The sequence below is a fragment of the Eschrichtius robustus genome, chromosome 1, assembly GCF_028021215.1.
Source record: "Eschrichtius robustus isolate mEscRob2 chromosome 1, mEscRob2.pri, whole genome shotgun sequence".
NCBI lineage: Eukaryota > Metazoa > Chordata > Mammalia > Artiodactyla > Eschrichtiidae > Eschrichtius > Eschrichtius robustus.
Window position 1 is genome coordinate 9703074 of NC_090824.1, and position 23807 is coordinate 9726880.

Sequence of the window (23807 nt, forward strand, 5' to 3'; positions counted from 1 at the left end):
TACTTTGTCAGCCTAGAAGCTAGCCCTCATGCATTTTCTTACTATAATCTCATCCTAAAGCCAAATAAATTGCTAACATGTATTGCTCTTATTCGATAGAAAAGAAACAGCTTTTACAGTATGATTTACTTGCTTGAAAAACACAAATTCCTATGACCTGTTTCCATCTTGCAGATAACTTGCTTTCAGAAAGTTTACTCTTGAGTTAAATGTCTTGAAACTGAAGACATTTCTTGGTTGAGATCTTAGCGTCTTTGATGGAAGACTTCCTCATAGACGTTTCCATGTAGCCAGCTTGTGTTGAGGGCCTTTCGTGTGTTGGATCTGAAGTGGTTAAGAGATGCTTCCTAACTAACCTCAAGCAGTCCCCAGTTTGCTAGAATGTCTTACATATTGGGTTAAGCCCTCATTAATAAAGCACGTAAAATCCACAGAATGATAAGTCCCTGTCTTCTTCCAGAAAACCTTGTCAGTTTGATGGGGAAGAACTGTGCAAATTGTTTTGTGACCTGATAAAACTGATAGGTCTTAATCATTCAAAATTATGGCTGTAGGAACCTAAAAACCTGAAGTAGATTTAGTAGATTTATCATAAAAACATGGTCTCCATTATCAAAAATTTTTTTCGTGTCTCTTTCCATGTTTTCCTAATTTTACATCTTGGTTCTCAAGTACCAGCTTCCATACGTTGAGGATTTGGGTTTTAATTTTTACTGATGAGTTTCTTAATCTTCACCTAAAATACAGTGGTTCCATAATCTGATTTCATAGAAGTGTGTCCAGGCAGGTGAATGGCATGTGTTGTATACTGATAGCAGTTTTATTTTAGGTTCTCGTTATGACTTGCTATGTCGCCTTGAATGTTTTGAAAAATGGTTACTTATCACTATCAGACATTAACCTTTTGGTGTTTGATGAGTGTCATCTTGCAATCCTAGACCACCCCTACCGAGAAATTATGAAGGTAAGTTTTTAGATTTTATCAGTCTTAATAATGCAGGTCAAATTACTGAGTATAAGCAATGTTCTTATAGATCAAAAGCAGTGTTAGTTACCAGTTTTGGGAACTTGGTTCCAGTGTAGGAATGAATGAATGAATATTAAATTAATGTTCATTTAAATCTATAACCTATAACACTAAACTGTAATAACTTTATAACAAGTTCTAAATCTAGAATAAAAATTTAAACATAATATAAATCAATAAATTATATGATCTATCATAAGTGAATTACATAATCCATCATAGCATATTTAAATGTTCCTTTTTGATAAACTGAGCTTTTAAACAAGCTACAGTAATTCTATAAGTGATAATTTTAGTATTTGTTAGGTCTTCTTGACATGTTTTATTAGGATGCTGTCTCTTTGGTTAGGGCCTTGCAAAATGAATTCCTTACTGTCAGTATCTTCTGTTATGTTAGCTCTGTGAAAATTGTCCATCATGTCCTCGTATTTTGGGACTAACTGCTTCCATTTTAAATGGGAAATGTGATCCAGAGGAATTGGAAGAAAAGATTCAGAAACTGGAGAAAATTCTTAAGAGTAATGCTGAAACTGCAACTGACTTGGTGGTCTTAGACAGGTATGCACTTAGTATTGACTTGGCTTTAATGAGACCTGCTATGACAGTTTTAGGCCTTCAGTCTCAGTGCCTTGCAGATAGTCTCTAAGAGAACAAATGGCTGTTAAAAGGAAAGAGCAAGACTAAGAATTCCTTATCAGGACAGTCATCTTCGAATGCAAGAATCGAACGTTACTTCCACAGAGAGTAACGGAAGTGTTTCTGCCTTAAGAGGAAATGTTGCATAAGCGTGGGCCCATCCTATTTGCTGATGTTGACGAGGACTGGGAACTCAGGAAATCGGTGTCTTTTTCTGTCAGTGTGTACACTTCGTTGTTCTGACCCACGTGTCCCACATGATGCTTTGAAAGGGCATTATTTATTTACAGGATTCAATATTTTACAACCTGCTTTAAAATAATGGGAAACACCCTCTAGTTTTGAAAGTGGGTGTGAATTTCTAAGAAGATGTTTATGACTTTGAGGTTTGTCTCTTTTCGAAGGGGTTGCTATTTCGAGTTTCATTAAAACGTGCAGACACAAACAGCCTTTTTGATCTAAGTTGGTGGAAGTGAGCCTATATAAATGAGGTTTTTAAATAAGTATAACTAATTCAGTTCATATTAAAATACCCTTATTAGATATCGCCTTTAACAAGGTTAAAGATTACCAAGCGGTGGTTCTTAGAACAGTTATAGTAGAGATGACTTATTTCTCAGGTTATGAAATTAAATCACACATGGGTTTTGAGTACTGGCTCCACTAATTGTAAGCCATGTGACTTCAAGTGAGTCATTTATTGTTCCTGAGCCTGTAAAATGGCATTAGTGGTTTCAAGGGATTCTTTGATGGTCAGTTACATTGACATGGAAAACACCTTGCGGTATACCTGTCATTTAGTAGGATTTTGGAAAGAGTTCTCTGTGGAGTGAGGTGAAAAGGTAACTTGTAGATTCTTGAAACTTACGAATCCAAATGTAAGGTGAAATACAAATCTCATGGCCTTAAGGACATGCTGTTTCTGATTTTCCTGAGCTAAGACAGTCTGTGACGTAGAAGTGAAAGGCTGTACTTTTGCTTTTACCTGACCTGAATTAGATTGGTAGGCCTGTACTACGTGAAGTCTTTAGGAGAAGCAGTGTGGTATTAGAGTGTTTGGGTAAAACTGGTAAGTAATCTATTGAGTCTGGCATTCCCTAATTCTCAAAATGTGACTCTTAAAAATTCTCTTTGGGAATAATGTAAACTGTAGTATTTAAATATCTTTATTGTATTTCTTTTCCTTAATTAATTATTATATGCTTTTAGGATTTTATGTGTTGTTCTGGTTGTCGTATTATGAAAGTCATGAAAGATCCAAGGAATGATGTTGTAATTGATGGAAATTTGGGGGAGCTTTCCTTATGAAGATATGTTAAAAACACCTTAAATATAAAATTGACGCTTGCGAATGCTAAAAGTTTTCAAATAGTATGGAAATGGATAAATTTAATGATAACACTTCCTCCCTATGATCTTCTCCCCTCCCCCTTCCCTATTTCTGCTTCTGAGAAATAATCATTATTGAGTTTCTTGAGTATTTTGACTAACATTGTTTCTCATTCTGGATGATGCCTAAGGGGGCAAAAGATGAAAGGCTAAACCTAAAAAACAAAATGAAAAACCTGGGATAATAATGCAGTAACAAAATTCATATTGAGACCTAACAGGCAAACATAGTGCGGATAGAAGGAGTACCACTTTAGGAATGCTTGTTGTGAGCCTGCTTGTTATTCCAAATGAAAATAGGAAGTTTCTTTTTTGGTTTAGATATATAATGGATCGTAATGCTATAGTGAATTTATTGTGTATTGTGTATTGACAACTTTTGTTTCGGATATTAAAGATATACTTCTCAGCCATGTGAGATTGTGGTAGACTGTGGACCATTTACTGACAGAAGTGGGCTTTATGAAAGACTGCTGATGGAATTAGAAGAAGCACTTAATTTTATCAATGACTGTAACATATCTGTACATTCAAAAGAAAGAGATTCTACTTTAATTTCTAAACAGGTAAGCATATACAAAGTAAGTATGGGGAGTATAATAAAAGGCTTCTATTTATTTTTAATGTTGAAATGAATATTCTTCTAATGAGGCTGTTTTATATACATTTTAGTTTAAGGCCTTACCTTCTTATCTCTGGACATTTTTCATTGAATGTATCGCATTGGGTTGAGTTTACTATTACCCGACAGACATTTATATTATTAAATATAGACCTCCCTGGTTTAAGGAGATGTCATGATTATTTAAGTATAAGAAGTGAGTCCAGTTTTTTTTTTTTTTTTTTTTTTTTCTTGGTCAGATGAATTAGTTCCTGATCAAACCCCTGGGCTGAATGAATTCTTCTGCTCTTTCTTTGCATGTAACTGGATATGAGCTCGTCATCCCTGAATAGTGCAGCTTTGAGAAGCAATTCCTTAGGACAGTGGTCTCCAAAGTGTGGGCCCTAGATGAGCAGCTTCCCTCTAGAACTTTTTAGACATGCAGATGACAGGCCCCACCCTTGACCTGCTGAATCTGAAGCTCTGTGGGTGGGGTCCAGCTCTCTGAGATTTGACAAGCCCTTCAGTTATCCCGATGCCATTAAAACTTGAGAACCATTGTCCCAGGACTTTGCAGCCAGTTGTGAATGTTGACACTGTATTCAACCTAAGTCTTAATTCTCTCCTGCTGATTTTTTTCTGGAGCAGCAGTGCCCAGGCTCTGCTCAGCACTTGTCTTCTCATTAAGTCCATGTTCAACCCAGTGTGTCTTTTACTTGCCTGCAAAACTGGCAGTTCCTTAGTTTATAGCCTTACTATGGATTTATATTCTGCTCTGAGCTAGGGTTGTAAGATGTGGCACTCTGGGCATAGATAAAGTTCAAGGAAAATTGTTTTGCTTTTCTTTGATACCTAAAATAAAATTACATACTCTGTTGCATATGCATATACATATATATGTATATTCTGCTACATAGTTCTTTGCATATTTACCTAGAAGTAAATGACTCAGCTGTACTTCTAACTAATCACAGTTCTAAAATTGCTTTATTAATTGTATACAATTGCATCTTTTAATTTCTCTTATTTGATTATTTTCACTGGGGAAAACAAAAGGATGGTTCTGGGCATATATATGAAAAAGTAGAGCTTGAAGAGACCATTGGCCCTTCCCCCTAACCTTGGGGAATTAACCTCAGTGTTTATATTAGAGGGGTAAATTTATTTTGAAGGGGCAGACTAAAGACAACTTAAATCCCAGTTAAACTACATATGAAAATAACTACATGATTATTGTTTAGCATTTGGGCCTTTACATTGTTTTGTAGATACTCTCAGACTGTCGTGCGGTACTGGTAGTTCTGGGACCCTGGTGTGCGGATAAAGTCGCTGGAATGATGGTAAGAGAACTACAGAAATACATCAAACACGAACAAGAGGAGCTGCACAGGAAATTTCTATTGTTTACAGACACTTTCCTAAGGAAAATCCATGCACTATGTGAAGAGCACTTCTCACCTGCCTCACTTGACCTGAAATTTGTAACTCCTAAAGTAATAAAACTGCTTGAAATCTTACGCAAATATAAACCGTATGAGCGACAGCAGTTTGAAAGCGTTGAGTGGTATAATAATAGGAATCAGGATAATTACGTGTCTTGGAGTGATTCTGAGGATGATGAGGAGGACGAAGAAATTGAAGAAAAAGAAAAGCCAGAGACAAATTTTCCTTCTCCATTTACCAATATTTTGTGTGGAATTATTTTTGTGGAAAGAAGATATACAGCAGTTGTCTTAAACAGGTAAATCTCTAAGATTAACATTTTTTCTATAGTAGAACAGGCAGCTTTTTGTTTTGTGAAGTGATACGTTGTAATAGCTTTAAGAGCTACCAGAAGGCTTATGTAAGTGTCCTGTACTTGGCACCATCATCATAACTCATGTGTTATGCTATACTGGGATTGACAGGATGTTTATATATACAATAGCTTTCCCCAAAGGCTAGATTTGACGTGACTGAGGTCTTTTCCCCTAAAGGATGCTAATCTTTTCTAATCCATTAAAGTAGAGTGCAAGTGTAGGAAAATTGTTACATTAAAGTAAAGCATTCCTTGTTTTATATTAATTGTTAGATTCAGTTAGATATTTATTAACCTGTGACTGTGATGTGTTAGGCATTGTGTTGAGCTTTTCGCACCAAGCTTTCTCCTTCAGGTAATCTTAAAGATAAATTTTATCAGGTTATTACTGTGGCTAATTTTTCTGTGTTAGCTTTTTTCCTTGCCAGATGTCGATTCAGGTTGGCACATTTGCAGTGAAAAGTTTTTAACAACTGGATTTGAAATTTGGATTGGTTCATAGACTACATATTAAAATTTTCTGAATCAGAAGAAAATAAAAATGTTAGGGAGGAATTCAGAGGATATTGGCAAAGGTGACAGCGAATGCCAATTAGGTTGTGAATTCCCACCCTACTCCCTTCTTCAATAGAAGTGTATTTTTCCTGAATATAGACCCAGCCAGCCAAGGAGCTACACTTCAGATTTGTGTCAAATGGTCACTTAATGTATGGTTCTTTTGACTTGTGGATGGATGCTCTACTATTTATAAGGGCCAAAAAGGGTCCTTATTTTGCATTTCAATCTACTTTTCTACAAGATCCATTAATTGGCCAAAGTTGATCCCTAAGAGCCTTTTCTGCAAGTATTGATCTCTGAGGAGAAATTAAGCTTTGTTTCCTGAGGTAATTTGGGATTTTTTTTTTCAAACTGCTTCTGACTGTTTGGGGGCCTTGAGAACTTACTTGAGTAACGAGAAATTGGACTCTGGGGTAGTCATCTGGCGGTTTTCAGTCAGGTAATTTTCATAGTCATTGGGCCTGATCCTTATGATGAATATGAAGTAAAATAACCTTAGGTAGTGAATTACATTGGAATCAGAAGTTTAAGGTTGGAAAGGGACTTCACTGACTATCTAATCCAACCCACTTACTTTTATAAAAAAGAGAAAGGCCTCAGGAGGAAAAGTGATTTGCTCTGAGTTAAATTGCCAGTCAGTGGCAGAGACAACTCTAGAATCCTGATATTCTACCTCCTAGTTTCCAGTTCTTTGTATAATCATAATGCCCTTGGGTATGGCAGAACACTAAAAACCAGTGCTTTCCAGTGGGAAGACTGCCAGGAGGCAGTCCAGGGAGTGCATATCTGCTCGGGTTATTTCTTAGAATGGGGGAAAGGCATTTTGGGGGTCAGAAAAGTTTAGTGTTGGCACAGTTGTAAGCCGAGTAATAGACGTACTCCCTGCCCCCATACAGGATGGTTTAAGAATTAAATAAATTTTCTGGGGCTTGGAGAGAAGTCGGGGTTCATTTTCTTCCTTTCCTCTCTTTTCTGCATGCGTTTTTAAGTGTAGAGATGTATCCGCTTTCACTGCAGGAATATTAGCCTGAAAAGGTTTATCAGAAGTCAATGTTACTTCCTATTGACTTTGAGGATCAGATTAGTTGTGATCAACTTTCATAAAGTGTGGCTGGAATTTAGTGTTGGACGATGAATCAGGAGCGGTTTGAGGGTTGGCTTTATGGACAGCTAATTAAATATACAATAGAGGTCTTGTTCCAGTAAGCTTTTTAATAAGCTTAGAAAAACTTCCTGAAATCCAGATTCTTTCCTTCCATCAGTTTAATGGGAGGAAAAACCCTTCTTCAGTGAACAGCTTCATGGGAGTACAAGCTATTGTAATACACAGGCAGTTTTCTACTCTCCTAATTAAAAAAATAAATCACAGCTACTTCTATATATAATGTAGTATGTGTACAGTCTCTGTTTATAGTTTTTCTTTTGCCTTTTGTGTTTAGGGCTTTATCATTTATAATTTACCTTTATATATTTTTTAAAATTTCAGAACACTCCATGAGGGAAGAAGGTAGATGTTTTTACTATATCATAGATGAGGAAAATAACACTCAGTTTGTGACCTCCTAAAATAATGCAAGTATCAAGTGGCAGAAAGTGGTTTCCACTCTCCAAGTCTAGAGCTCTTTTCACTGTGTAATTTACTAGTATTGTGTGACTTTCACCAGTTTTTCCATTAATGTCCTCTTTTTAAAAAAAAAAAATTATGTATTTATTTATTTACTTATTTTGGCTGCACTGGGTCTTAGCTGCGGCACACGGGATCTTTGTCGCGGCATGCAGGATCTTTAGTTGCGGCATGCATGTGGGATCTAGTTCCCTGACCAGGGATTGAACCCAGGCCCCTGCATTGGGAGCGCAGAGTCTTACCCACTGGACCACCAGGGAAATCCCTATTAATGTCCTCTTTTTAATTCAAGGTGTACCAGAGTTCATTTAGTTGTTATATTTCCCTAATTTCCTTTGGTCTGTTACAGCTTCTTCTTTCCTTGTTTTTGATGACTTTGACACTCTTGAGGAGTACTGGTCAGATATTTTGTAGAATGCCTCTCAGTTTGAATTTGTCTGATGTTTTTCTCAGGATTAGACTGAGTTTTAGGATTTGGAAGAATACTGCAGATGTGAAGTGCCCTTCTGGTCACTTCGTCTCAGAGGGACTCATGGTATTAACACGGAACATCACTGGTGATGTTAAACTTCATCATGTGATTATGATTGCGTTTGCCAGTTTTCTCCACTGTAAAGTTACTGTTTTTCTCTTTTCTTACTTAATTCTTTGGAAGCAAGTCACCAAATCTAGTTTATCCTGGGGAAGGAGGGATTCAACTTCATTCCTGGAGAGGGGCTTATATATATGTATGTTACAGAAATTCTTCTGTAAGGAAAGTGTGTCTCTTTTATCTGATTTATCTGTTTATATTTGTTGAATCATGTTCTTTTATCATTATGAACTCGTGTTTGTTTATTTTATACTTCGGTTATAATCTGATACTAGTTTTTTGTTTTTTTGTTGTTTGTACAAGTTGTTCCACCCTGGGCCATTGGGGGCTGTTTGAGGTTAGCTCCTGGGTCCCTTTGACATGCCCTCATCCTTTTGTTTTTTTGAACACTTCCTTACTTTCTGGCACTACAAGATGTTCCAGGCTCATCTTGTATTTTTCTTGCATAGGATCAGCCATTTCTCCAAGGAGCCCTGGTTCCTTTTATTTCTACTCACTTTTTAGGTGTATGTTTTGTGCAAGTTATTTAACTTTTTAAAGCCTCAGCATCTTCATCTGTAAAAGAGTAATAATACCTCCCTCTCTTACTGGGTTGTTGATAAGAGACACTGTATATAAAAATGACAGTCTTACCACCTGACACTGTACTTGGGGAGGCTGTATGCACACACATGCACTGTGACCTTTGGGTCTGTGCCAGCGGCGTTGAGTAAGATACAGAGATTGAGGGTAAGCATAAACTCTTAGTTTTAAGAGTAAGTTATGTCTGCTGAATGTAATACAGTTATATTCATAAACTCTTAGTTTTTTATGTCTGCTGAATGTTATACAATTGGCCGTTGAATTTTAATGCTTTTAAAGTTACATTTTCTTAGTAGTTAATTTTCGTGGAATTTTACAAAAATTTTGGTTTCAGGTGAGTTTGAAATTAGGAAAAAAATAACCAGTTCTTTGCTATACATTGTTTGAGAAGCTCTGTGCACTAGAGAACAGCATTCTTTATCAAACAGCTTGCTTGTGGAACAACTCACATAAACTCAGTATAAAATTAGAAGAAACAAATCAGACTCTGTCCCAGCAATTCTGTGGTACTGTGAAATCTAGGCAGTGTGTGTTACTCAGTAACAAGCTCCCTGACAACAGTAGACCTTGTTTTGTTTCTCTGGAAGCCCATAACTTCGCAGGGATTCCTTAAATTTATCTGATAGAGAAATTTTTCTCTTTAAACGTTATCAGCATAGGTATATAGAATTCAATTATTGCTTACAAGAGATTTTTTTTTTTTTTATTAATGTGCACATTGTTTCTGCTCTTCCTGGCAGCACTGATGAGAGTCTCGTTAAGGAGAAGTAAATTCACTTGTAGTGCTTCTGCTTCTCAGCCAGTTGAAGTCTACCAGATTTATTTTTTTAGGCAAATTAAAATACACTCTTTACCTAATTAGGAGTAACTTGAAATGCATTTTTTTAAACCTCTGTTATGTTCAAATTGATGCTAATTTACATAAACTAAAATTTGGGAGTACATATTATTTCTAAGATAATTAATTTCATATTTTAGATTTTGGGGCATGCTGTTGGCATGTAGCACTGTTTCCTGTTACTGACATCATAAGTTTATAATAACTAAACGAATCTTGGAACATATTAAAGAAGTTTCTGATTTTGAACTTTTTAAGTACTTAAACTATAGAGCAGACTCTCAAACTAACCTAGACACACAAGTGTTTTACTGATTTGGAGGCAGGAAGATATTCTAGATGGCCCTTCAAGGTTTCTTCCAGGGCTTTGATATTAGCCTGTTTCATGTACTTATTGGGGAAAAAAAAAAAGCATGGTTTGACTTAAAAATGCAATTTTCTATTAGGAATTTATACTATGTTGTATGACTTCAGAAGAACCATATGGAATCGCTTAGGTCAGGTGTGGAACCATTTATCCTGTGTGCTGAGCTTTTGAATGTGGGTATTTCCAAGATAGCTGTAATGGCAACACTAACTGTTAACCTTCTGCACCCATGTAACGTGAGCCCGTCCCGTAGCTCTTTTCCGTTTCTTAGTGGAGGGCCCGTCGGAGGGGACAGGCTTTCTGGGCTAATAACAGAGGTGCAGGCAGAAAGGGGGATGAGCTCGGGAGTATGTCCTCTTTCCTGACAGGCTGGGGTGGGAGCTCTCTTGGCCTTGCAGCGCCGAAGCTCAGTGGCCTTTTGTGCAGAACTGTGGTCAGCGGCCTGCCCAGGGACGTGAGTGTTGGGAATGGAGGTGCTTAGCAGCGGATGGAGGGATCCCTTTCCCGAGAGCCGTGCTTCCAGTGGTACCGGGTGCTGGGGTAAAACTACAAGAAATAACGCACTTCTCTTCATGCACAGCTGGAACTCTCTTACTACATGCGGAGGAGAATGAAGTATTCCTTTGGGGTATTTGGTACTTTGCCTAAGTTTGGCCGCGGAGACAAGGGCATGACCATTGCTGCAAGTTCTGTGTGTGCTTAGGGAAGTGCGTTGAGAAAGAGTGTGTGTGGTTTTTTCATTATAAGACTTGGACTAAAGCCAAAATACATGAGGAATCCATGTTTCTCTTTGCCTAGCGCTGTCCCCCCCTGGGCCACATTTCTATGAAGGTCGTCACTGCCAAATTAGAAAGTTTGAGGTACTGTGACCATTTCATTCATCAGTGTAAATCAGCCCTGTACTTGGTGTTACAAGTATTTGGTCCACAGATCGACGCAGAGAAGAGCGACAGTGATTTCTTTTTAAGCTAGTTGAAAAAAAAAATACCAAGACTATTTTGTTAGGTATGTTGGCAAAAGGATATGTATTTCCATTTTAAGGGAGACCTTACAAACAAAAGTTTAAATTTTTTTCCCTCAGCAGTGCTTAACTTCCAAATGTATATAATTTTCTTAGATTGATAAAGGAAGCTGGCAAACAAGATCCAGAGCTGGCTTACATCAGCAGCAATTTTATAACTGGACATGGCATTGGAAAGAATCAGCCTCGTAACAAACAGATGGAAGCAGAATTCCGAAAACAGGAAGAGGTAACCTAAGTTCAACTAATTGTACAGTAACAATTTTCAGAACATATACAAACTCTGCCCATAGGAACTTCCTTTCTTTATAGTTCTTCTGCATTTTTTTGGTAATATAGAGTACTTGTTCATATAGAAACTAGCCGTCTCCTTTGAGGTAGCTGTATAGTGATTCATACGTTGAGAATCTGTCTGGAAAATCAGTTCTGTGTCTTAATTGCCATCACCCATTTTGTTTTCCTTTATTGGGCTGATGGCACACAACTACATTTTATAGAAAAAGAAGGCTTGCGAAAACTTAACTCCTTTTGACTCCATACGACTCTGAAGCGACAAACTGAAATTTTTTCCTAGAGAGTGTTTTGTATTCTACTTAAAGTCCTGCCTTGGTTGAGTCCTTTAAAAATAACAATATATTTTAAAGATTTTGGCCTAATTTTTTTCATGCTTTTTAAGATTTTGATATAGGAAATAGCATTGTAAAGATGCTAAAACTTAATATAGTGTTCCAGCTTGCAAATAAAAACTTTTTATTTAAAATTTGTTATTTAACTTAAAAGTAGCAGAATAATTCACGTTGAAGTCATTTCTATGTGATAGCTCTTTGATAATATTCCAGGTTTGGGGAGTCTAATAGCCAGAGTCTGACAGATCAGTCTAAAACCCAACTTACTTTCGTATTTAACTTATTCTGGATTGGGAAATGATGTTACCTTAAATCTAGTATGAAAAAATTTTTCACTTTAAAAAAAAAATCATTTCTGATCCCTTAAATGTGTCCCAAGATGCCAGAAAATAAGTAATGCTTTGCTTGTAATTTTTAATTCCAAGTGATTTAGGGATTTTAGTGAAAGAGTTTTGACATCTTTGGAGGGATGTTGGCACAAACTCACAGCCATAAGATCCCATTACGGAGGCTCAGAATAGCAACGGGACTCCAGAAGTGGATTCGTTTGGTCACTTTGGTTATTAAAGAAGCCAGCGCCTTCATCTTGAAGGCTGTGATTTGTCCGTGGATGCTTCTGTAAAATAGAAAGGCACTTTGATTTTTCAAGTCATATTCAGTTGAAAATGTCACGTGTTCATGCGTCTCGAGTTTTGTGTGATTGTTGTCATCATCTTTAGCCTGGCCGGGTTTAAGCGTGCTCAGAGTATTGTCAGAAATGACAGTTGTCCCTTAATTTTACTACATTGTTTTCTTTGGAAAATTTCTTAGAATTGCTATCCTTGGTGGATTTTTTTCAGGTACTTAGGAAATTTCGAGCACATGAAACCAACCTGCTTATTGCAACAAGTATCGTGGAGGAGGGTGTTGACATACCGAAATGCAACTTGGTGGTTCGTTTTGATCTGCCCACAGAGTATCGATCCTATGTTCAATCTAAGGGAAGAGCCAGGGCACCGATCTCTAATTATGTAATGTTAGCAGATACAGACAAAATAAAAAGTTTTGAAGAAGACCTTAAAACATACAAAGCTATTGAAAAGGTAAGATTCATGTGTTATCTTTAAGTTGTTTTTATGTGTATAGAAATAGTTTTATCTTCAGAGAATAGTCTCAACAGAGGTGTGCAGTGTGTACACTATTAGAAAGTTGAGAGTAATTACACAGAGCCAGCAGTATTTTACAATAAAATAGCAGTGAAAATGGTCATATGGATTATTGGGGAAGAAGACCTGGAAAAAGTGTCCTGTTTGTGCGGACAGTGTAGTCACAGTTGATTGTTTGAGATGCAGAGTGATTTGAGAGTGATGACATAGCCCCTATACTCATGAAAGGCTGGGGATCACGTGTGTGTGTGTGTGTGTGTGTGTGTGTGTGTGTGTGTGTGTGTAGGTAGGTAGGTAGGTACAGTGCCTTTTAAGCCTTGTTACCTGTATGGGGAACTTCTCCACATGACTGGAGCTGGAAAGGATTAATTAGGAGAAATTTTCAGCAGCAGGCAACTATGGAGTATTGAAGTGTATTTAGGAGAGATGTTTCATGTCAAGAGAGCTTTTTCTGTAGGTACAGAGGCAGACAACTAATGGCAGAAAAAGCATTTGTTCTCATAAATTCTGTTTTTAAAATGTTCAGATCTTGAGAAACAAATGTTCCAAGTCAGTTGATAGCGGTGAGACTGACATTGAGCCTGTTGTGGATGATGATGATGTTTTCCCACCATACGTGTTGAGGCCCGATGATGGTGGTCCGCGAGTCACAATCAACACGGCCATTGGACACATCAATAGGTATGGCATCAAATCATTTGCATGGAAAGCCTGTGAGAATTGCGAGATTTAAGTCTAAACCTATGAGTATTGTGTTGTTTACCTTTTGCAAACAATCACCAGTCTTTCTACTTATGGCTTGTGATACTTTGATGAGAGAAGGAAAAGAAGTTGCTTTTTTTTGTTCATTGTTCTTTTTTGTCAGAAGGCAAAACCAGTGTTGCGTAGTAATAAATGTTTAGTTCTCATTGGCAAGGCTGACATAATGAAGGCATGCATATTTTAATTAGATTGAAATTAATTTTGCAACACTCACTGTTTTATAAATCTTGAAACTTGTTTTGTGTCATGAATGTTGGTGGATGTTGAATTTTCCATTAGCAGTAATGGAAGATTATGATAAATTAACTTTTTTTTTTTTTTTTGGAGTATGTTCTGTTTTACTTTGTCCTGAGTCGGTGGTAACATTTCTAAGAACTAAGAAAAGCAGATACATAGCTAGATTATGTATCAGGATAAATTTTGTGCAGAGGCAAAATAAAGGAGCAGAAAACATAAGATTTTCTTTTTAACTTCTTATTTTGAAACAATTTTAGACTTTAAAATATTGCAAGAGTACTACAAAGAACTCACATATACCCTTCACCCAGAGAGACCCATTCAGGTTTCACCAGAATGTTCTTGGAGTGAAAGGGTCCAGTCCAGGATCGTGGGTTGTACCCATTTTCCTCATCTCTCTGGTCTCCTTCAACCTGGAACCATTCTGCAGTCTTTCCTTGACTTTAACGACCTTGCAACTTTGGAAGATGACAGGCCAGTCATTTCTCAATTTGGATTTATTTGATATTTTCTCATGATTAGACCCAGGTTATGTGTTTTTGGCCAGCATATCATGGAAGTGATGCTGCGTTCCTTTCATTCTCTCTAATGGGGTCACTCGGTGTTTATTTGTCCTTTTATTATGGTGGTGAGTTTGATCACTTACGTAAGGTCTGCCAGCTTTCTCTACTGTAAAGTTGCCTTTTTCCCCTTTATAATTAGTGACTGTTTCATGGGGAGATATTTTGAGATTATATGAAATTTATCCCTCTTCCCAGTTTCACCCATCAGTGTAAGTACTCAATTGATATTTCTTGCCTGAATTGATTATTTCTGTGATGTCTGCAAATTGGTGATTTTCCGATTGCATTATTCTTTCTGTATTTATTAGTTGTCATTTTACTGTGAGGAAGAGCTTTCTCTTCTCTCCGTTTATTTGTTCCTTTTATTTTTTTTATCCAATGTGAACTAATGGGCTCCTGTTTTATTCAGTCATTTATAGTCTTTTACTATCATTTATTTTGTTGTTAAAATTGTGTAAAATTTGGCTGGTGGGGGCCCCTTCATTCTAGCTTCTATGTCTTTTTAACATGTCACCATTATTCTTTGACCATTTCTGTATTTTATGGCAACTAAGATGTTCTAGACTCATAATTTCCCTGCCCCAGCCTAGATATTGGCTATTTCTCCGAAAGGTCCTGGTTCCTTTTAGTGGAGAATGAGTTGTGTTTAGAAACCAAGATCTGCACACTAGGTGTGTTCTTTGCCTCTGGAGTATTACTGCTACCAGGCTGTTTAGTAGATGGAGCTAGAAAATGTTTACACCTATTCACATACACGTTTATATTTATATAAACATTTATATAAATACACGTTTGTAGTTATTGCTGTATCTGACTACGTGTCTGTTGTTAACTCCATTTTTTAGTAGGACACCAGAGGGTTTATTCCAGCTTCCCTTTTTTCCATCTTTGTTCCTGGCTTTTTTAATAGTGAGGAATCTAATTCCCATTGTCCTCAAAATAATTACTTGACTGTTCAGTCTCCCTGTATGTAGCAGTCTGCAGGGCTGCCACCATGTTTAGGTGCCCTCATTGCACAGGTCCTGACCTTGCAAGGTTGCTGCCCATTCCACTGCCCTCCTTGCATGCGTCCTGGCCCCCGCTGGGTTGGCTTCGTGTCCCAGCGCCCTCCTGACTTGGGCCCCGGCTCCCTCGAGGCTGGCTTCTTGCCCTGCTTGCAGTGCTCTCTTTGTGCTGCTGCTGGGTGGTCGTCTTGTTCTGCTGCCCTCCTTTGTGTGAACACTGGGCCCGCTTCTGATGCCTTCCTTGCATAGACCCCAGTAGTTGTGGGCAAATGTAAGATCATTAAGGAACAAACACTGGCAATTTATTCCCTTAACGGATTCTGAACAATACTTTCTGCACAGTCCAGTCATAGCACTAGACGTATATGGCTATTTATATTCAAATTTCAATTTTAATGAAAATTAAATAAAGTAAAAGATTTAGTTCCTTAGCTGCCCTTGCCACATTGCACGTGCTCAGTGGCCTCCCTGTCAGACAGCACAGATACAGAAAGAACATCATTGCAGAACGTTCCATTATGTATGTAAATGTACTGTTCCATCTTATTGAAAGTTTGAAGCAGTGAAGCTCAGACTCCACATATAAATACCAATCCAGTAGAGGGGAAGAGGGGCATAAAAAAATCAAACTTTAGAATGTGAATATCAGTAAAAATTCTTTCCTCTGTTTCTCAGTTGTAGACTCAGCATCAGAATTTCTTTTTCTTCACAGATACTGTGCTAGATTACCAAGTGATCCGTTTACTCACCTGGCTCCTAAATGTAGAACCCGAGAGTTGCCTGATGGTACATTTTATTCAACTCTTTATCTGCCAATTAACTCACCTCTTCGAGCCTCCATTGTTGTAAGTTTAGAAAAAGAAATGATTGTGCCTTAAAATATGTCATTAATGGATTTGTTTTCAGCTTCTCTAAGGCTATGCAAGTTACAGGTAAATTTGGCTTTAAATCTACTTTAAAAAAAGTAAATTTGTAAATCTCTTTTGTAGTCAACTATATGTTCAAATCTTCAGTAGACTGTATAAGTCGTAGACTCCCAGGATTAGATTAGATGACCTCTGAAATTTCCTGTAAGATCTTACTACTGTAAACATTTCTGGCAGAATCATTCAGCTGTGGCTTAGATACTTACAGTGACACAGAATTCATTAAATGCAGTTGGGTTGCTCTAGTTATTTCGTTGTTGACTTGAAAATCAGCCTTTGTGTAACTGCTATCCTTAGTCTCCATACGGATATATGAAATTCTTACTAAAATTTAAATTCATCAAAATTGTAAAATCTTAGTTATAACTATGTAGGTTTTACTGGGCAGGCTTTTTTTTTTTTTTTAATTGTTTATTTTTGTCTGCGTTGGGTCTTCGTTGCTGCGCACGGGCTTTCTCTAGTTGCGGCAAGCGGGGGCTTCTCTTGTTGCGGAGCACGGGCTCTAGGCGCATGGGCTTCAGTAGTTGTGGCACGCAGGCTCAGAAGTTGCGGCTCGCAGGCTGTAGAGCACAGGCTCAGTAGTTGTGGCGCATGGGCTTAGTTGCTCCGTGGCATGTGGGATCTTCCTGGCCCAGGGCTCGAACCCTTGGCCCCTGCATTGGCAGGCGAATTCTTAACCACTGCGCCACTGGGAAGCCCTGGGCTGGATTTTTAAAGATGGCTCTTCAAATATGGAGATTAGGATTTTTTAAAACTTGCTGACGTTTTTCAAAATGAAACTTTGTTCTGGTAAATTTCAACTTTAAAGATTTCGCGGTAGAGGTTTCATGTATGTTTTACGCACTAATGATAATACAGCTTCATGCATATATAATGGGCACATTTTTTGTTACTTTCAGGGTCCCCCAATGAGCTGTATACGATTGGCTGAAAGAGTCGTAGCTCTCATTTGCTGTGAAAAACTGCACAAAATTGGTAAGAGTGTTTGAAAGGCACATGTAAATAAAAATAAAGTTAAAAACACTGTAAAACAAAAGCACATCAAGGGCTTTATAGGTGCCTAAGGATTTTGCGGGCTGTGAACTTGTTGCTCTTGGTGTGCTTTGGTGAAGATAGATGTAAGTATGATGTAACTGAAGATCTTGTGTAAGATGGAGGAGCTCTGTTTCCCACAGCTTAACAGCTACAATTTATTTGCTCCCATTTCCTGACCTCTTTTAAATATATAAATACATAAAGGTCTTCTAGTAACTGTTGAATCATGAACATTTGTGTTTTGTGTTTTAATGTATTGGTCTCTCAAATTATAGTCTATGTTAGTGTACAAATTAAAACGTTTTTTTTTAATGGGAAGACTCGTTTTCCAGTGGCATTTGTTGTAAAGGGATGACATGTGCTATTTTCCTGTTCATGTTTTTATTTTTTAATCTTAGAACAGAATTTATAATCCTGATCATATTGAATATACAAATGTCAAAATAGACTTGGCTTTAAGTATCACATCTGATTACTTTTGTATTTTTTTTTGAACATTTAAAAATTTTATTTATTTATTTATTTATTTATTTATTTATTTATTTATTTCTGGCTGTGTTGGGTCTTCGTTTCTGTGCGAGGGCTTTCTCTAGTTGCAGCAAGTGGGGGCCACTCTTCATCGCGGTGCGCGGACCTCTCATTATCGCGGCCTCTCTTGTTGCGGAGGACAGGCTCCAGACGCGCAGGCTCAGTAATTGTGGTTCATGGGCCTAGTTGCTCCGCGGCATGTGGGATCTTCCCAGACCAGGGCTCGAACCCGTGTCCCCTGCACTGGCAGGCAGACTCTCAACCACTGCGCCACCAGGGAAGCCCTTGTATTTTTAAAAGCACAGATGCTTTAGTTTTCATGACTTTTCCGGTTGCTTCCTAACATAGTGCTGTTCTGGATTATTCACTGATGAGTTAGAGAGGCAAAATCAGGATTGTTTGTTAATGCTCTTTAAATTTCTTAGGCGAACTGGATGACCATTTGATGCCAGTTGGGAAAGAGACTGTTAAATACGAAGAAGAGCTTGATTTACATGATGAAGAAGAGACAAGTGTTCCAGGGAGACCAGGCTCCACAAAACGAAGACAGTGCTACCCAAAAGCAGTTAGTATTGGTTAGAACCGAGTAAAAATCTAGCCTTTCTGACTTTATTTCTTGCTATATCAAGTCCACATCCCTTTGCTTGGCTTCCCAAAACCCTTGTAATTTAGCCCACTCTGTGGATCTCAGCTTGTTTCCCTCCCTCGTTCACAGCTTCTCTCAGATCAGCCCCTTCGCTGTGATGTGTACACTGTGTACTCTTTCTCATTTCAGACATTGCTTTTGTTTTTCTTCTCAAAAGGATTCCTGGACTCATCTATCAGATTCTATCCAGAGTGCGTTAATTTCATTTAAAGAGACGTTCTTTGTTTCATTCACTTTAGTGTCAAGGTTCTTGCTTTACCTTATGTTTGGAGCTAAAACATAGAGGGTGTGTATGATAAAACAGGCAAGTGCCCATCCAGATGAGGGGCACACCAGCAGGTGCAAGCACCGTTACTTGTCGGGAGTTAGGATGTGGCTTGACTGGAGTTAAAATTAGTTTTTTCAACGTATTGTGTCTAGCGGGATCTGTGGCGTAGTTCTAGCTGTAACCATACTGGGCTGAAGTACTTATTTAAAAAATGTTTGTCAATATTTTTACCTTATAAAAACCCCAAACAGAAGCAAAAATTTGCTGTGTGCTTTCATCTTGGCCTAAATGTATGATTTTTTTGTTTTATTTTTGCAGTTTTATTGAGTTTTTACTTTTTTAAAAAGTTTGCACCCAGCTAAGCGTTTTCAAGATTCAAAATCATGTCAGTTTTTCAAAAATCATGAATTAAGTTATCCGATTTTCTGAAATGCTTATTTCCTCATATCCAATTTTCCTGCTCTAACATTTATCCTGGAGATTACTGGACGAGTTTCATATGACATGTTATCACTAATAAGTGTTTTGAGAAGCATAGTACTGCTTTGCATCCTGTCTAATTAATAGGTGCATTCTGTATTATCTGATATTCTATTAACTATAACTATCCCATAGCCAGCATTTCTGTACCTTTTAACTGTGGACATAATTATTTATATTATTGAGCCTCAGAAACTGCAAGACTATTGGGTGAGGTTGTATGAATATTGAAAGTTTAGAAGCAATCTTAGTTTAAGTCATGGTTTACTCCTTCAGTGAGATGGCCATTAAAAATGATACTGATTTGTATTGACCCTGAAAGATGTTCTCATTGTAGTAAGTGGAGATAAAAATCCGGTTATGATACAGTCTTTGTTTTGTGATTCCATTTGTAATGAAAAATACATATGTGTATATGTTTATATACATTTATTCTGGAATGTATACATTTATTCCAGAAAAAGTCTGGAAGATGATACAGTATATCACGGTGTTAATAAAGGTTATCTTTGGGTTTCAGGATTACATGGGATTTAAAAAATTTGGCTACCTTTATTTTCTGGTATTCTACAAGCTAGTAAAGACTAAGAAACCCAAGAAAGAAAAGAGTTTGTTCTCTAGTCAAAAGAAACAGATCAAATGCACAGTATTGTGTTGAAAGGCCCTACAGTGTTTGATGGTTTTATATACTTTTGCAGACCCAGAAGTGCCGACTTTCCAGTGAGGTTAAGAAATTAGGAGGTCTCCTGCCTTGGATATTTTCTCAGTTTTCTCTCATCAGCTTTAAGTAAAGCCAGGAATAAATTTGTTGTCTTGCCAACATCTGGAAAAGAGGTTAATACACTTGAACTTGATGCTTAATTTTTCTTTCCAATCCCAGATTCCAGAATGTTTGAGGGATAGCTACCCCAAGCCCGATCAGCCTTGTTACCTGTATGTGATAGGAATGGTTCTAACGACACCTTTACCTGATGAACTCAACTTTAGAAGGCGGAAGCTTTATCCCCCTGAGGATACCACAAGATGCTTTGGAATACTGACAGCCAAACCCATACCTCAGGTAGACATTTCATAATGACTGTTTATGTTGAACTGTCTTCTTCTTTTTTAAAAAAGGAAAAGCTACTTTTAACTATCTTTTGTTACCTCAGAATGTTTAATATTTTAAAATTAAGGTATCTCTTCTGTTCCCCTGATACAAAGCACCATTCCTTTTCTGAGGTTAAATGTTTGTAATGGACTGAAACATTTGCTAACCTTGGAGGTGCATTATTTTTCTTTTGTTAAGATTCCGCACTTTCCTGTGTACACACGCTCTGGAGAGGTTACCATATCTATTGAGTTGAAGAAGTCTGGTTTCACGTTATCTCTACAAATGCTTGAGTTGATTACAAGACTTCACCAGTATATATTCTCACATATTCTTCGGCTTGAAAAACCTGCACTAGAATTTAAACCCACAGACGCTGACTCAGCATACTGTGTTCTACCTCTTAATGTTGGTAAGGACCCAGACTCTAAAGTGTTTCTGTATACTAGCTAAAAAATGAAACTGTTGCTTAACAATGAGCTTATTGTATATACTACAGAAATATCTTTGATAACTCTGAATTAGACACATAAAATGAATATATAGCTTGAGTAAAGATCTTACCTGTATTGTTGTATTTTAACAAGCTAAAGGGTCTTTTTCTTCCCTAAGTTAATGACTCCAGCACTTTGGACATTGACTTTAAATTCATGGAAGATATCGAGAAATCTGAAGCTCGCATAGGCATTCCCAGTACAAAGTATTCAAAAGAAACTCCCTTTGTTTTTAAATTAGAAGATTACCAAGATGCAGTTATCATTCCAAGGTAAGATTTTAAGTGGAAGGCTAAGTGGTGGTGATACTTCGTTTCAGAAGATTCCCTTGTTCATATGGGGAACGTAAGTGACCTGTGACTTTGGCACTGATGTTACTAATAGAAAATATAGGTATCTCTTCATGGTGGACCTGTTCTCTCCAGTTTACTTACTTAAAAAACAAAACCTAAAACACTGTTGATGAAGGGATTTTACCTTGTGAAGGTCAGATCATCTGAATGAGTTTGATAGGCTTTCTTCTTAAAACCTCCATCCTTTTAATCCCCAAAGTCTTAAAGAATTTGGGTGTAAATAATAGTTTATTAGAATTGTTAAAAGGCATAGTGTTATTAAGTGCCAGTGAAAACAGTAAATTACTATGCTTTGTTTCTTATTTTGTAAAAATTTAGGGGATGGAGTTTTTGAGCAATAAAATTAAACACTGCACTTTTTAAAGAATTAAAGTACTGGCTGCAATTCAGTCTTTGGTTTTTGTTTTTGTTTTCTTTGTGCACTTCAAAGCCATATTTTAAATGTTAGCTAACACCAACCTATCAATATCATAAATGGCACAGTAATACATTTTATGTGGCACGTGTCTTTCATGTTTAGCGTTAGTAATATACAAAGTATTTACTTGGTTGTTTGGATATTGAAAGTTTTCTATACTATTTATACTGATGAAATTAAGAGATATTTAAAGGTGCCATTTAGCTTTCATGTGTTATCGAAGTATAGATATTTAGCACAAGGACAGTAGTAAAATAGGGGAAAATGGGGAGTCAGTTTTTACTTGATATAAATATAGTTCTTCTCATCTTAAATCCACTTGAAACGTATTATTTAGAATTGAAGTTTCATTAATGTTACTTATTTTTAACCTTTTTTAAAGGTTTTTAAACCTTTAAAGTCAAATAATTTGCATTTCCATATTAAAAGCAGTTGTGTTTTGAGAATAGTTGATTTAAGCCAGAAAGTCACTGATTGTTTTTCTTTTTTAGATATCGCAATTTTGATCAGCCTCATCGATTTTATGTAGCTGATGTGTACACTGATCTTACCCCCCTGAGTAAATTTCCTTCCCCTGAATATGAAACTTTTGCAGAATATTATAAAACAAAGTATAACCTTGACCTGACCAATCTCAACCAGCCGCTGCTGGATGTGGACCACACATCTTCAAGGTAAAGGAGCTCTAGAAATGACATTTTGATTTTGCTTGTGGCATTATTTCCAGAGGTCAGTAGGCAGGTGTGGAGGTTCACAGTCCGCGCAGCCCACCTGTATGTGGGCTGTGAACTCAGGAGGTCCTTTGCACACAGAGTTGCCCAGAGTGTGGCCCAGCGGTCTGCAGTTGAAATGAGCTCTTCAGGTGACTTGTAGGCACACTGAAGTTTTAGAACCACTGTGAGAGTGTACTTGTTTTTGTCTGTTTGATAAAATTATTTTGAAATTTTTATAGACTGAATCTTTTGACACCTCGCCATTTGAATCAGAAGGGGAAGGCTCTTCCTCTGAGCAGTGCTGAAAAGAGGAAAGCCAAGTGGGAAAGTCTGCAGAATAAACAGGTAGTGAGTTAATTGCTACTAGCATAACTTAATGTTTTGAAAGATAAGTTTGAATTTTATTTTATCAAGTGAATTGAGTGATTCGTGAGGTTTTTGGAAGTTGCCCAGCCCTTACGTTTTGTTTGGCTTTAGTTAATATGATGTACTGACTTCCATTTGAATGTCTTTTTGGTAAGTGTGAGAGGTTTGGCTTTTATACTTGATCGACTGATAGCAATTATATCATGAAATTATCCATGTAAATCCTAGGATAAATCCCATTTTCCTTAAAGGATTATTTTAAAAAATATTTTTTAGATTTTTTGCTACTGTTTATGGTTTTTGTCTTTCTTCACTAGTGAAATTGGTCTTACGTTTTATTTTTTCTTCTCTTGTGTGTTTGCTTTCTATTTGTCTATCCACAATTTATATTTATCCACATTTTTGCTTACTCATAGATACTGGTTCCAGAACTTTGTGCTATACATCCAATTCCAGCATCACTGTGGAGAAAAGCGGTTTGTCTCCCCAGCATACTTTATCGCCTTCACTGCCTTTTGACCGCAGAGGAGCTAAGAGCGCAGACAGCCGGCGACGCTGGTGTGGGAGTGAGGTCACTGCCCGCGGATTTTAGGTACGCCTGTGCTGTGGGCCAGGAAGAGCTCGGCTCCTGAGGTCCTGCTGGCAGAGGAGTGGAATTAAGTTCACATTTTAATTGTATGTAGAATAATTTTTAAAAGATTAGAAAGAAAACGTGGATGCCTATCTAATATGTGAAATAAATGCATCGTTTGACTCATAAGTGAAAATCTATACATTGGGTCAATGAGTCTAACGTTCTTGGGAAGTTACAGCTGGAGAGGAGAGCCTGAGGTCAAAAACAGTCATTCCCCCTTCAGAGATGGCAGTTAAAGTGAAAATGAGAACAGTTGTTGCCCACTGCTGACATTTTAAGATGCTTCCTTTTTTATGAAATCAAATGTACATGAAAGAGCAGTTGCCTCTGTGTGGTCTTTGTCTTCATTATTTTCTTCTCACCTGTCAGGTCTCTGCATTCTAGAGAAATTACTGGTTTAATCACTCAGATTTATTTTGGTTATCCAGTTGGCAAGACCAAGATGGTTCAGGAAATGAGGAACTTAATAATAGCAGTGATCACACC

At 37.3% G+C, this 23807-nt stretch overlaps 1 protein-coding gene across 7 annotated transcripts in view; it reads left to right on the top strand.

Moving 5' to 3' along the window:
• DICER1 (dicer 1, ribonuclease III) overlaps window positions 1–23807 on the top strand; it is a 67796-nt gene that overhangs the window by 25936 nt on the left and 18053 nt on the right. For 6 of the 7 annotated variants that reach the window (XM_068541135.1, XM_068541125.1, XM_068541115.1 and 3 more), the window contains 16 exons: window positions 830–964; window positions 1425–1585; window positions 3450–3618; window positions 4922–5394; window positions 11130–11262; window positions 12499–12741; window positions 13331–13485; window positions 16083–16215; window positions 17196–17271; window positions 18285–18424; window positions 20134–20313; window positions 20542–20755; window positions 20956–21109; window positions 22100–22282; window positions 22561–22666; window positions 23104–23279. In XM_068541135.1, the coding sequence (XP_068397236.1) occupies window positions 830–964; window positions 1425–1585; window positions 3450–3618; window positions 4922–5394; window positions 11130–11262; window positions 12499–12741; window positions 13331–13485; window positions 16083–16215; window positions 17196–17271; window positions 18285–18424; window positions 20134–20313; window positions 20542–20755; window positions 20956–21109; window positions 22100–22282; window positions 22561–22666; window positions 23104–23279 (2831 nt within the window). Of the gene's footprint in view, window positions 1–829; window positions 965–1424; window positions 1586–3449; window positions 3619–4921; window positions 5395–11129; window positions 11263–12498; window positions 12742–13330; window positions 13486–16082; window positions 16216–17195; window positions 17272–18284; window positions 18425–20133; window positions 20314–20541; window positions 20756–20955; window positions 21110–22099; window positions 22287–22560; window positions 22667–23103; window positions 23280–23807 lie in introns of those variants that run through there. The other variant, XM_068541162.1, reaches the window with a different exon arrangement.